At 41.0% G+C, this 14,559-nt stretch overlaps 1 protein-coding gene across 3 annotated transcripts in view; it reads right to left on the bottom strand.

The window, feature by feature from the left end:
- Positions 1 to 6,256: 6,256 nt before the first annotated feature.
- LOC115169910 (cytosolic phospholipase A2) overlaps positions 6,257 to 14,559 on the bottom strand; it is a 28,101-nt gene continuing 19,798 nt past the window's right edge. For all 3 annotated transcript variants that reach the window (XM_029726026.1, XM_029726025.1, XM_029726027.1), the window contains 2 exons: positions 8,534 to 8,691; positions 6,257 to 7,751 (listed from right to left, as the gene is read on the bottom strand). In XM_029726026.1, coding sequence (XP_029581886.1) covers positions 7,611 to 7,751; positions 8,534 to 8,691 — 299 coding nt within the window. In that variant the 3' untranslated portion in view covers positions 6,257 to 7,610. The remainder of the gene's footprint in view (positions 7,752 to 8,533; positions 8,692 to 14,559) is intronic.

The raw sequence follows: 14,559 nt of genomic DNA, 5'->3' as shown, positions 1-14,559 counted from the left end.
CAATACCCCATAATGACAAAGTGAAAAAAGGTTTAGAATTTTTAGCAATTAAAAATAAATAAATATATATATAAACAGAAGTACCTTATTTACATAAGTGTTCAGACCCGTTGCTATGAAACTCGAAATTGAGTCTCATAGCAAATTGAGTCTAATATATACTATACAGTATTCAGACCCCTTGACTTTTCCCACATTTTGATACGTTTTAGACTTATTCTAAAATTATTTCAATATTTTTTCCCCCCTCATCAATCTATACACAATACCCCATAATGACGAAGCAAAAAACGTTTGCAAATGTATTACAAATATAAAACTTAAATATCACGTTTAATGAGTTAAGGTTAGGTTTAGGGATAGGGGTTAAGGTTAGGTTTAGGGAAAATAGGATTTTGAATGGGAATCAATTGTTTGGTCCCCACAAGGATAGTAAAACAAACGTGTGCATGGAAACACATGTCCTCAAAGATGGACGGCAGGTGGGAGGAGGGGAGATCAGATGGGACTATTCCAGCCAATGAGAGGGCAGATACGTGTGCGAACAACAGGAAGACGAAGTAGTTTTTCTCAAAGTTGCCTGAATGCAACGTCCATCCACTTAAATCAGTACATTTGTAACATCCTAAACATTACGAAACGTCTATTCCATTGAATAAATGTGACGTAATTCGACACTCTCATTGACCTCCATACAAAAAATCCCCACTTCGCCTGTTTATTTTACACGGAAAGATTTTGGGCGGAATATATCCTCCCGCTCCGCCTCTTCCTCTACTTAGTCAGCTAGGTTAACACATGACATGAGTCAACTGCACACTCCCGCTCCAGTTTATTCCAGTTTATGAATGGAATACATATTGAGGAATATAGTAGTTGGTGATTCACCTAGACAGGTTTTGCTCACGGTTTGAGCAAGAAAATAATAACTGATTCGATTAATTAAACAAGTGCTGCCCATAAACTATATGAATGGCCTACATGTATCAACTTTCAGAGTGAATGCTTTTGTTTATATGCTGTGCAAATTAATTGAATATTGCCAAATGCATCCGTAAAAAATATTTCGCCTATTTATTGGAACCCTTGCTGTTAATAGATCGCAAATTAAGCAGCATACAACTGACCTAAACGTTTGGAAATGATAAGTTAACTTTCTCATCCATATAGCCTTAAAACGCATCTCAGGTGCAAGTGCACTGTTTAGCTTCAGGCCCCTTCCCTTTTTCCACATTTTGTTACATTACAGTCTTATTCTAAAATGGATTAAATATTTGTTTTTCCTCAATCTACACACAATACCCCATAATGACAAAGTGAAAAAAGGTTTAGAATTTTTAGCATTTTTTTTTTTAAATAAATATATATATAAAGAGAAGTACCTTATTTACATAAGTGTTCAGACCCTTTGCTATGCAACTCGAAATTGAGTCTCATAGCAAATTGAGTCTAATATATACTATACAGTATTCAGACCCCTTGACTTTACCCACATTTTGATACGTTTTAGACTTATTCTAAAATTATTTCAATATTTTTTCCCCCCTCATCAATCTATACACAATACCCCATAATGACGAAGCAAAAAACGTTTGCAAATTTATTACAAATATAAAACTTAAATATCACGTTTAAGGAGTTAAGGTTAGGTTTAGGGATAGGGGTTAAGGTTAGGTTTAGGGAAAATAGGATTTTGAATGGGACTCAATTGTTTGGTCCCCACAAGGATAGTAAAACAAACGTGTGCATGGAAACACATGTCCTCAAAGATGGACGGCAGGTGGGAGGAGGGGAGATCAGGTGGGACTATTCCAGCCAATGAGAGGGCAGATACGTGTGCAAACAACAGGAAGACGAAGTAGTTTTTCTCAAAGTTGCCTGAATGCAACGTGCATCCACTTAAATCAGTACAGTTGTAACATCCTAAACATTACGAAACGTCTATTCCATCGAATAAATCTGACGTAATCCGACACTCTCATTGACCTCCATACAAAAAATCCCCACTTGGCCTGTTTATTTTACACGGAAAGATTTTGGGCGGAATATATCCTCCCGCTTCGCCTCTTCCTCTACTTAGTCAGCTAGGTTAACACATGACATGAGTCAACTGCACACTCCCGCTCCAGTTTATTCCAGTTTATGAATGGAATACATATTGAGGGATACAGTAGTTGGTGATTCACCTAGACAGGTTTTGCTCACGGTTTGAGCAAGAAAATAATAACTGATTCGATTAATTAAACAAGTGCTGCCCATAAACTATATGAATGGCCTACATGTATCAACTTTCAGAGTGAATGCTTTTGTTTATATTTTGTGCATACGAATTGAATATTGACAAATGCATCAGTAAAAATATTGCGCCTATTTATTGCAACACTTGCTGTTAATAGATCGCAAATTAAGCAGCATACAACTGCATGCAATTTCTACATGATGAGTGTGCGAGTCTTTGACGTCTGTGCTAGTGGAAGCAAAGGAGAATACTGTAAGTAATAATTCAATGTCTAGACAGCTGGTTCACTACAGAAGAGAAGTGGAACAGAGCTGAATCATTGTTCTTGAAATCTATTTTACCAAGAGCTGTATGTGTGGATTCCTTCCACTTGCATACATCGCATGTACTGTATACAATCACAGAAATATATAACCTCAATGTTCAAATGCATATTCAAAGAAACATACACATTCACAGAAAAATGCATCTATATTTCTTAACAATATTAGTGCATCAAGAATGACAATTCAATTTACGTGGACTTTTTCCTGTCAAAGATTTATTGCCAATGAAATTAGTTAATACATAAACACTAATTTAGAAAGCAAATAGCAGTTACATTTTTTTATGTAAAAAAAGATCTCCCATTTTCTAAACACATAAATTCACACACATATTGTCCAGTCCTTGTGATGCCCATTTCTTTATCATTAATTTATACTTGTAAACAACCTGGTCTACCTGTACAACAGGAGCCCATTACTTTAATTTATATGAACCATTATCTATACATTACAGGTTTACAAAGATACATTTCAAACACATTGAAACTGTTCATGAATCATTGCAACTCCTGGCCCACTTCCTGAATACGTCTCAGCAGGCCAGTAAACTATTTATCATCTATTATACAGTGCATTCGGAAAGTATTCAGACCCCTTCCCTTTTTTCACATTTTGTTATGTTACAGCCTTATTCTAAAATGGATTAAATGTTTTTTACCCCTCAATCTACACACAATACCCCATAATGACAAAGTGAAAAAAGGTTTTGAATGTTTTGAAAATGTATAAAAAATTAAAAACAGAAATATCTTATTTACATAAGTATTCAGACCCGTTGCTATGAGACTCAAAATTGAGTCTTATAGCAAACTGAGTCTCATATATGCCTTATTCTAAAATGGATGAAATCATTTTTTCCCCTCATTAATCTACACACAATACCCTATAATGACAAAGCTAAAACAGTTTGCAAATGTATAAAAAATATAAAACTTAAATATCACATTTACATAAGTATTCAGACCCTTTACTCAGTACTTTGTTGAAGCACCTTTGGCAGCGATTACAGCCTTGAGTCTTCTTGGGTATGATGCTACAAGCTTGGCACATCTGTATTTGGGGAGTCTCTCCTATTGTTCTCTGCAGATCCTCTCAAGCTCTGTCAGGTTGGATGGGGAGCGTCGGTGCACAGCTATTTTCAGGTCTCTCCAGAGATGTTCGATCGGTTTAAGTCCGGGCTCTGGCTGGGCCACTCAAGGACATTCAGAGACTTGTCCCGAAGGCAGTCCTGCGTTGTCTTGGCTGTGTGCTTAGGATCGTTGTCCTGTTAGAAGGTAAACCTTCCCCCCAGTTTAAGGTCCTGAGCGCTCTGGAGTGGGTTTTCATCAACGATATCTCTGTACTTTGCTCCGTTCATCTTTCCTGCAATCCAGACTCGTCTCCCACCGTGTCACCACCGTGCTTCACCATAGGGATGGTGCCAGATTTCCTACAGACGTGACGCTTTGCATTCAGGAAAAATACTTCAATCTTGGTTTCATCAGACCAGAGAACCTTGTTTCTCGTGGTCTGAGACTTTTTAGGTGCCTTTTGGCAAGCAGGCTGTCATGTGCCTTTTAATGAGGAGTGGCTTCCGTCTGGCCACTCTACCATAAAGGCCTGATTGGTGGAGTGCTGCAGAGATGGTTGTCCTTCTGGAAAGTTCTCCTATCCCCACAGAGCAACTCTGGAGCTCTGTCAGAGTGACCATTGGGCTCTTGGTCACCTCCCTGGCCAAGGCCCTTCTCCCCGGATTGCTCAGTTTGGCCGGGCGGACAGCTCTAGGAAGAATCTTGGTGGTTCCAAACTTCTTCCATTTAAGAATGATGGAGGACACTGTGTTCCTGGGGACCTTCAATGCTGCGGAAATCTTTTGGTACTCTTCCCCAGATCTGTGCCTCGACACAATCCTGTCCAGAGCTCTACAGACAATTCCTTCAATCTCATGACTTGGTTTTTGCTCTGACATGCACTGTCAACTGTGGGACCTTATATAGACAGGTGTGTGCCTTTCCAAATCATGTCCAATCAATTGAATTTACCACAAGTGGACTCCAATCAAGTTGTAGAAACATGTCAAGGATGAGCAATGGAAACAGGATGCACCTGAGCTTAATTTAGAGTATCATAGCAAATAAGGTATCTGTTTTTTTATTTTATTAAATATGCAAAAAAATGTAAAAACCTGTTTTCACTTTGTCATTATGGGGTATTGTGTGGAGATTGATGAGGATAATAAAAACAAATCATTTTAGAATAAGGCTGTAACGTAACAACATTCGGAAAATGTCAAGGGGTCTGAATACTTTCTGAATGCACTGTAAATAAGGGGTTAACCCTTCTACAGGTATGGGTTCACTTAGTTGAATGATACGGCTAGTGGCAGAGTAGCTACAGTGACTTGCGAAAGTATTTACCCCCCTTGGCATTTTTTCTATTTTGTTGCCAACCTGGAATTAAAATTGATTTTTGGGGGGGGTTGTATCATTTGATTTACACAACATGCCTATCACTTTGAAGATGCAACATATTTTTTTATTGTGAAACAAACAAGAAGTAAGACAAAAAAAACTGAAAACTTGAGCGTGCATAACTATTCACCCCCCCAAACTCAATACTTTGTAGAGCCATTTTTTTCAGCAATTACAGCTGCAAGTCTCTTGGGGTATGTCTCTATAAGCTTGGCACAGCCACTGGAATTTTTGCCCATTCTTCAAGGCAAAACTGCTCCAGCTCCTTCAAGTTGGATGGGTTCCGCTGGTGTTCAGCAATTTTTAAGTTGTACCACAGATTCTCAATTGGATTGAGGTCTGTGCTTTGACAAGGCCATTCCAAGACATTTAAATGTTTCCCCTTAAACCACTCGAATGTTGCTTTAGCAGTATGCTTAGGGTCATTGTCCTGCTGGAAGGTGTACCTCCGTCCCAGTCTCAAATCTCTGGAAGACTGAAACAGGTTTCCCTCAAGAATTTCCCTGTATTTAGCGCCATCCATCATTCCTTCAATTCTGACCAGTTTCCCAGTCCCTGTCGATGAAAAACATCCCCACAGCATGATGCTGCCACCACCATGCTTCACTGTGGGGATGGTGTTCTCGGGTGATGAGAGGTGTTGGGTTTGCGCCAGACATAGCGTTTTCCTTGATGGCCAAAAGCTCAATTTTAGTCTCATCTGACCAGAGTACCTTCTTCCATATGTTTAGGGAGTCTCTCACATGCCTTTTGGCGAACACCAAACGTGTTTGCTTATTTTTTTCTTTAAGCAATGGCTTTTTTCTGGCCACTCTTCCGTAAATCCGTAAATCCCAGCTCTGTGGAGTGTACGGCTTAAAGTGGTCCTATGGACAGATCATGTGACACTTAAATAAAGCCCACCTGTGTGCAATCTAACTCATTATGTGACTTCTGAAGGTAATTGGTTGCACTAGACCTTATTTAGAGGCTTCATAGCAAAGGGAGTGAATATATATGCATGCATCACTTTTCAGATTTTTTATTTTTTAGAACTTCACTTCACCAATTTGGACTATTTTGTGAATGTCCATTACATGAAATCCAAATAAAAATCAATTTAAATTACAGGTTGTAATGGAGCAAAATAGGAAAAACGCCAAGGGGGATGAATACTTTTACAAGTCACTGTAAAAGCAACCCAAAGGAAGAGGTTCCTTTGTGAGACACCGTCTATAGCATAGGGCCATCCCAACATGGAATGTGTGTGTAATGAGCTTCCTGTGTGTTGCGTGCCCATTTCAACTTGCCAGCCTCAGAGAAATTCTAGGTTTGTTCAACTCCCCACATGCCTTTTCACCCTCACATCACGCCATTCAGCCAGGCCTTCCCCTGAAGGAGTGAGCTAACACTCCTCCCCAGACACCCCCTGCTTCTCTCCCACTGGGTAAAACAGGGGGAAAGGAGGGGAGGAGACATTCCATCATCCCTTCCCCCACTTCTCTTCTACAGTCTGGAGGAGGGAGAAGAGGAAGGAGGAACTGAGAGCCAGGTCTCCATTGTGTAAATGCTGTGAATAGCACGCTTGCCTTGGCAGAATGCGGGTGCCAATAGAATTTCACAGATTGCTTTACAGAAGGAGTGTTTTTAGAGGCGGAGCTGTGGACTGGCAAGCCTGAGCTCCTCGTTAGTATAGTGGTCAGTATCCCCTCCTGTCACAAGGGGGCCGGGAGACCGGGTTCAAAATCCCAGACGGAAGAGTACAGGCACAGTGTGACAAAGAAAACATGCTATTTTCCCCCCATCTGCTGCAACAGAGACAAGGTTGCCCTAAATCTCATCAATGTTTCCACAATAAAGCAAAAGACCAAACACCCTTCCCCCTGTATGTATGGAACAAAATACTAATAAATAGATGAAAAGGGAACAAGAGACCGGTAAAGATAGTTAGAATGGCATAAAGAAAATATCATTGGTAAGGAGTCATTCTAATTCAACTACAGATATTTCAAGTTTGGATCTGCAGCAAATACGTGAGTCAATAAAATCCGTTTTAGAAGTAAATGTTCATCCCTTGACAACGCCACGCCTCGACTGACCCCTGCCAGAGATACATTGCATCACTAGGCAGGCCTTCACACAATCATGTATTCCCAGGCATGATCTCTCCTCTCTCCTCTGCCTGCTGCATGAAGGGACGGTGTGTGTGTGAGAGAGTGAGCGACCCGTTTAAAGATTAACCACACCACCCCAGATGCTAGGCCAGGAATATACAGAACAAGATGTGCTGCATCCTGTCTCCTAAACAATAGTCATACAGAGCTGAAAAGAAGAGGCTGCATAGTTGCTTTAAGTCACCCTGGTCTCAGATCAGTTTGTGCTGTCTTTCAAACTCCCATGGCCATTGTCGTGAGTTGGCAATAAATCACAAACAGGTCTGAAACCAGGCTAGCTTGAAGTGAGGCTTAAATCCCATTCAAACAGAGATAAGCCTTGCAGCTACAAGGATAGGTTGGTTACCATTCTTATCTGTTCTTAGAGCTGTAACGTTTTGTTCTATCAAAAAACTTAACCTCCAGGTCTTGTCATGGATATAGAAAGGTGTCTCTGGTGGAGTTATATGGGGAGCTTAGCTGAGCTGACGTTCCGTTTCAAGAACTTCTTGTTTTCAATCTCATTGAGTGAGATGGAGACGGAGCAGCGTGACGGGTTCTCCCGTCTCTGGCTGATGCTGTCCATTATCGCATCCTTGATCACCTACAGCAGACAGAGAAGAAAGAGAGGAAGAGAGAGGGAGAGAAAGAGAGAGAGAGAGGGAGAAAGAAAGAGAGAGAAAGAGAGAGGGAGAGAAAGAGAGGGAGAAAGAAAGAGAGAGAAAGAGAGGGAGGGAGAGAAAGAGAGAGAGAGAGGGAGAAAGAAAGAGAGAGGGAGAGAGAGAGAGAGGGAGGGAAAGAGATGGGAGTGAGGGGGAGAGACCAACATAAGATGATAGAGGAAACAGAACAGAGAAAATACAGATCATACATCACATACTACAGGCTAATAATAAACACATGTATATCACATTCTGGCTCTCCATCACAGCAGCAGTTACACACTGTCAACAACACCATGCTATGGTGAGATACACAGAGATTTGATGGGGAAACGGGAAAGTGACATTTTGTTCCAGAATAGTTTTTTAATTGAGGACTACGTTAATTTGCTTTAACTCGAGTGTTCCATTTGTACATGTGCATTTGCAGGGCACAACACAAAAGAAACCAAGCCAAGCATCATACAAGTTAGGCCTATAGATAAATAGGCACATATTATTTTCCAGTGCGGGCCTTATGTTCAATTTTCAATTTTAATTTTTATTATTTGAGTACTCGAATACTTGAAATAAAATAATGTGAGTACTCGAACGGTCAATGTTTTTTAAATGCCCATCACTATGTGTTTGCGCGTGCACACCTGCATGCATGTGTGTGTGCAGCTACGTACGTGTGTGTGTACGTGCATTTGCTTGTTTGTGTGTGTGTGTGTGTGAGACGCACCTCGATGTTGTTGAGCGTGTTGAACTCCATGAGGTCGTGGAGGCGGGTGAAGGCCTGGTTGGAGTACTGGAAGTTGAACGTGGAGTACGGACTCTCGGGGTCGTCGAAGACATCAAAGTCACCAAACTCCTTCTCTTTGTCCGTCTCTCGAGGGACTCCTGATGGATAATACAAAAAGAAGAGAGTGGTTGCTGTTATTTTAATGCACATATAATCTTTACAACTCACTCACAAAGCCTTAAAAAACAAAAACAATGACAGAGGTGATTGGCTTATGTCAGTAAATAAATTCCAGCGTCTGTGTAGAGATGACGAAACAATAGCAGATACTGAAACGGAAAGATAGAGTGGAAGTGGTAGAGGATAAAATCTCAAAGATAATATTTTGCTGAAAGTAAGTTAAGAGACAGAGTGGGAGGGGAGAAGGAGAGTTGGCATCCTACATGTTTAAACAACACTGTCCTACAATAGGTTGGAATTCTGCAATAGGTAGGATTTTTTAAAATCAGATACGTAGTAAGCCATATCCCATGGAGATGGAATGAACAACCAGTCAATACCTAAAATACCATTTTTAAGTCATGAGATAAGTCTTTACAGTAATACTTAAGTCTTAAGTTGATAACAAGACAGTGAAGTTTAGGTCCGAGAAGCCGTTTTATCTGATGAGCAGTTACTGTGGAGGTGTAGATATGTGACGTGAGAAAGTTTAATTTTAAACAACAGACTAAACATTTCTTTGAGACAACAGTTTAATTTGGTAACCACTTTATGAAAGGTATAAGGCACCTTGAGGGTTTGTGGTATATGGCCAATTTACCTTGGCTAAGGACTGTATCCAGGCACTCCGCGTTGCGAACAGCCCTTAGCCGTGGTATATTGGCCATATACCACAACCCCTCGTGCCTTATTACTTAAATAGCCCTCCTGCCCTTTCCACGTATACTGTAGGCCTATGTCCCAATAAACAGTAGTTGTTTCCTCTTCTCATTTCCCTAGAGATAGGAAAAGATCCAAATGAAGTCACCAGTGGGATTTCACCTAGCTACCATGACAACATCCACCAATTCTGACATAAATCCCATTAATGGAATAGAGGAAGATGATGAAGCCATTGCAGTCATTAATGTAGCAATAGACAGATGGGTCTTTAAGTAACAAAACCGATGTTTGTCGCAACCCTTGAGGCAAAACAGACGTGGTTGGCTCAATATCAAAGGATTGATGGCAACATGTAAGTTATATTTCTTCTCCAAATTTTTATTATAAAACAAATACATTTGCACAATGAGCACTTGCTGTCTCTCAAATACATTGTTACAGTTGTTGGTTTAGATGGCTAAGTGATTTTTGCTATATTAGTATAGTCTTGACATGATAGCCATAAGAATGCTAAATAGTTAATAAATAGTTAACCAAATGACTACCGACCCGTAGCACTCACGTCAGTAGCCATGAAGTGCTTTGAAAGGCTGGTCATGGCTCACATCAACACCATTATCTGAGAAACCCTAGACCCACTCCAATTTGCATACCGCCCCAACAGATGATGCGATCTCTATTGCACACTGCCCTTTTCTAACCTGGACAAAAGAAACACCTACGTGAGAATGCTATTCATTGACTACAGCTAAGCATTCAACACCGTAGTGCCCTCAAAGCTCATCACTAAGCTAAGGACCCTGGGACTAAACACCTCCCTCTGCAACTGAATCCTGGACTTCCTGACAGGCCGCCCCCAGGTGGTAAGGGTAGGTAACAACACATCCGCCATGCTGATCCTCAAAACGGGGGCCCTCAGGGGTGTGTGCTCAGGCCCCTCCTGTACTCCGTTCACTCATGACTGCATGGCCAGGCACGACTCCAACACCATCATCAAGTTTGCCGATTACACAACAGTGGTAGGCCTGATCACCGACAACGATGAGACAGCCTATAGGGAGGTCAGAGCCCTGGCCATGTGTTGCCAGGACAACAACCTCTCCCTCAATGTGATCAAGACAAATGAGATGATTGTGAACTACAGGAAAAGGAGGACCGAGCATGTCCCCATTCTCATCGACGGGGCTGTAGTGGAGCAGCTTGAGAGCTTCAAGTTCCTTGGTGTCCACATCACCAACAAACTTTCATGGTCCAAACACACTAAGACAGTTGTGAAGAGGGCACAACAAAGCCTATTTCCCCCTCAGGAGACTGAAAATATTTGGCATGGGTCCTCAGATCCTCAAAAAGTTATAGAGCTGCACCATCGAGAGCATCCTGACTGGTTGCAACACTGCCTGGTATGGCAACTGCTCAGCCTCTGAACGCAAGGCACTACAGAGAGTAGTGCATACGGCCCACTACATCACTGGGGCCAAGCTTCCTGCCATCCAGGACCTCTATATCAGGCGGTGTCAGAGGGTGGCCCTAAAAATTGTCAAAGACTCCAGCCACCCTAGTCATAGACTGCTCTCTCTGCTACCGCACGGCAAGTGGTACCGGAGCGCCAAGTCTAGGTCCAAAACACTTCTGAACAGCTTCTACCCCCAAGCCATAAGAATCCCGAACAGCTAATCAAAGGGCTACCCAGACCCATCTTTTACACTGCTGCTACTGTCTGTTTATTATCTATGCATCACTTCAACTCTACCAACACGTACATATTACCTCAATTACCTCGACTAACCAGTGACCCCGCACATTGACTCTGTACCGGTACCCCCTGTATATAGCCTCGCTATTGTTATTTTACTGCTGCTGTTTAATAATTTGTTACTTTTATTTTCTATTTTTTTACTTAACACTACTTTTTCTTAAAACTGCATTGTTGGTTAAGGGCATGTAAGTAAGCATTTCACTGTAAGGTCTATACATGTTGTATTCGGCGCTGTCACGTCCTGACCCTTGTAAGAGGTCATTTTCCATAGTAGAGTGGTCAGGGCGTGACAGGTGGTTGTTTTGGTTTTCTAGATTTCTATTTATATGTTTTTGTTTTCTATGTTTTGGCCAGGTATGGTTTAAAATCAGAGGCAGCTGTCTATCGTTGTCTCTGATTGGAAGCCATACTTAGGCAGCCTGTTTTTCATGTGTGGGTGTGGGTAGTTGTTTTCCGTTTTGTCTATGTACCTGACAGAACTGTTGGTGGTCGTTTTGTTGTTTTTGTTAAGTGTTTCATTAATAAAGGAAATATGAGCACTTTACACACTGCGCCTTGGTCTCCTTTAGACGACCCACGTTACAGGCGCATGTGACAAATACAATTTGATTTGAAATGGTTCCCCAGACTATCTTGCACTGACTCTATGCATATTCGCAATACTATACTGAACAAAAATATAAACGCAACATGTAAAATGTTGGTCCCATGTTTCATGAGCTAAAATAAAAGATGACAGAAATGTTTCACACACAAAAAGCATATTTCTCTCAAATTTTGTGCACAAAATTGTTTGTTTACATCCATTAGTGAGCGTTTCTCCTTTGCCAAGATAATCCATTCACCTAACAGGTGTGGCATATCAAGAAGCTGATTAAACAGCATGATCATTACATGGGTGCACCTTGTGATGGGGACAATAAAAAGCCACTCTAAAATGTGCAGTTTTGTCACACAACACCACAGCGTGCAATTGGCATGCTGCCTGCAGGAATCTCTACCAGAGCTATTGCCTGAGAATGTAATGTTAATTTCTCTACCATAAGCTGCCTCCAATGTCAATTTAGAGAATTTGGCAGTGCGTCCAACCGGCCTCACAACCACAGACCAAGTGTAACCATGCCAGCCCAGGACCTCCACATCCGGCTTCTTCACCTGCGGAGACCAGCCTCCTGGACAGCTGATAAAACTGAGGAGTATTTCTGTCTGTAATAAAGAACCTTTTGTGAGGAAAACTCATTCTGATTGGCTGGACCTGTGTCCCAAGTGGGTGGGCCTATGCCCTCCCAAGTCCAACCATGGCTGCGCCCCTGCCCAGTCATGTGAAATCCATAGATTAGGGAAAAATGTATTTATTTCAATTGACCGATTTAATTATATGAACTGTAACTCAGTAAAATCGTTGAAATTGTTGTATGTTGCGTTATATATACAGTTGAAGTAGGAAGTTTACATACACTTAGGTTGGAGTCATTAAAACTTGTTTTTCAACCACTCCACAAATTTCTTGTTAACAAACTACAGTTTTGGCAAGTCGGTTAGGACAATATCTTTGTGTATGACACAAGTAATTTTTCCAACAATCTGCTTATGGACAGATTATTTCACTTATAATTCACTGTATCACAATTCCAGTGGGTCAGAAGTTTACATTCACTAAGTTGACTGTGCCTTTAAACAGCTTGGAAAATTCCAGAAAATTATGTCATGGCTTTAGAAGCTTCTGATAGGCTAATTGACATCATTTGAGTCAATTGGAGGTGTACCTGTGGATGTATTTCAAGGCCTACCTTCAAACTCAGTGCCGCTTTGCTTGAAATCATGGGAAAATCAAAATAAATCAGCCAAGACCTCAGAAAAAAATTGTAGACCTCCACAAGTCTGGTTCATCCTTGGGAGCAATTTCCAAACGCCTGAAGGTACCATGTTCATCTGTACAAACAATAGTACGCAAGTATAAACACCATGGGACCACGCAGCCGTCATAGCGCTCAGGAAGGAGACGCGTTCTGTCTCCTAGAGATGAATGTACTGTGGTGCGAAAAGTGCAAATCAATCCAAGAACAGCAAAGGACCTTGTGAAGTTGCTGGAGGAAACAGGTACAAAAGTATCTATATCCACAATAAAACAGGTCCTATATCGACATAACCTGAAAGGCCGCTCAGCAAGGAAGAAGCCAATGCTCCAAAACCGCCATAAAAAAGCCAGACTACGGTTTGCAACTGCACATGGGGACAAAGATCATAATTTTGGGAGAAATGTCCTCTGGTCTGATGAAACAAAAATAGAACTATTTGGCCATAATGACCATCATTATGTTTGGAGGAAAAAGGGGAGGCTTGCAAGCCGAAGAACACCATCCCAACCGTGAAGCACGGGGGTGGCAGCATCATGTTGTGGGGGTGTTTTGCTGCAGGAGGGACTGGTGCACTTCACAAAATAGATGGCATCATGAGGCAGGAAAATGATGTGGATACATTAAAGCAACATCTCAAGATATCAGTCAGGAAGTTAAAGCTTGGTCACAAATGGGTCTTCCAAATGGACAATGACCCCAAGCATACTTCCAAAGTTGTGGCAAAATGGCTTCAGGACAACGAAGTTCAGGTATTGGAGTGGCCATCACAAAGCCCTGACCTCAATCCTATAGAAAATGTGTGGGTAGAACTGAAAAAGCGTGTGCGAGCAAGGAGATCTACAAACCTGACTCAGTTTCCACAGCTCTGTCAGGAGGAATGGGCCAAAATTCCCCCAACTTATTGTGGGAAGCTTGGGGAAGGCTACCTGAAATGTTTGACACAAGCTAAACAATTTAAAGGCAATGCTACCAAATACTAATTGAGTGTATGTAAACTTCTGACCCACTGGGAATGTGATGAAAGAAATAAAAGCTGAAATAAATCATTCTACTATTATTCTGACATTTCACATTCTTAAAATAAAGTGGTGATCCTAACTGATGTCAGCAATTGTGAAAAACTGAGTTTAAATGTATTTGGCTAAGGTGTATGTAAACTTCCAACTTCAACCGTATTGATATATATATTATATATATATACTACCGTTCAAAAGTTTGGGGTCACTTAGAAATGTCCTTGTTTTTGAAAGAAAAGCACATGTTTTGTCCATTAAAATAACATCAAATTGATCAGAAATACAGTGTAGACATTGTTAATATTGTAAATGACTGTTGCTGGAAACGAATGCTTTTTTTAATAGAATATCTACATAGGCACACAGAGATCCATTATCAGCAACCATCACTCCTGTGTTCCAATGGCACATTGTGTTAGCTAATCCAAGTTTATCATATTAAAAGGCTAATTGATCATTAGAAAACCCTATTGCAATTATGTTAGCACAGCTGAAAACTGTTGTCCTGATTAA

This window comes from Salmo trutta, chromosome 31 (assembly GCF_901001165.1).
Source record: "Salmo trutta chromosome 31, fSalTru1.1, whole genome shotgun sequence".
Classification (NCBI taxonomy): Eukaryota; Metazoa; Chordata; class Actinopteri; order Salmoniformes; family Salmonidae; genus Salmo; species Salmo trutta.
This window is presented reverse-complemented; position numbering and strand designations above follow the sequence as displayed.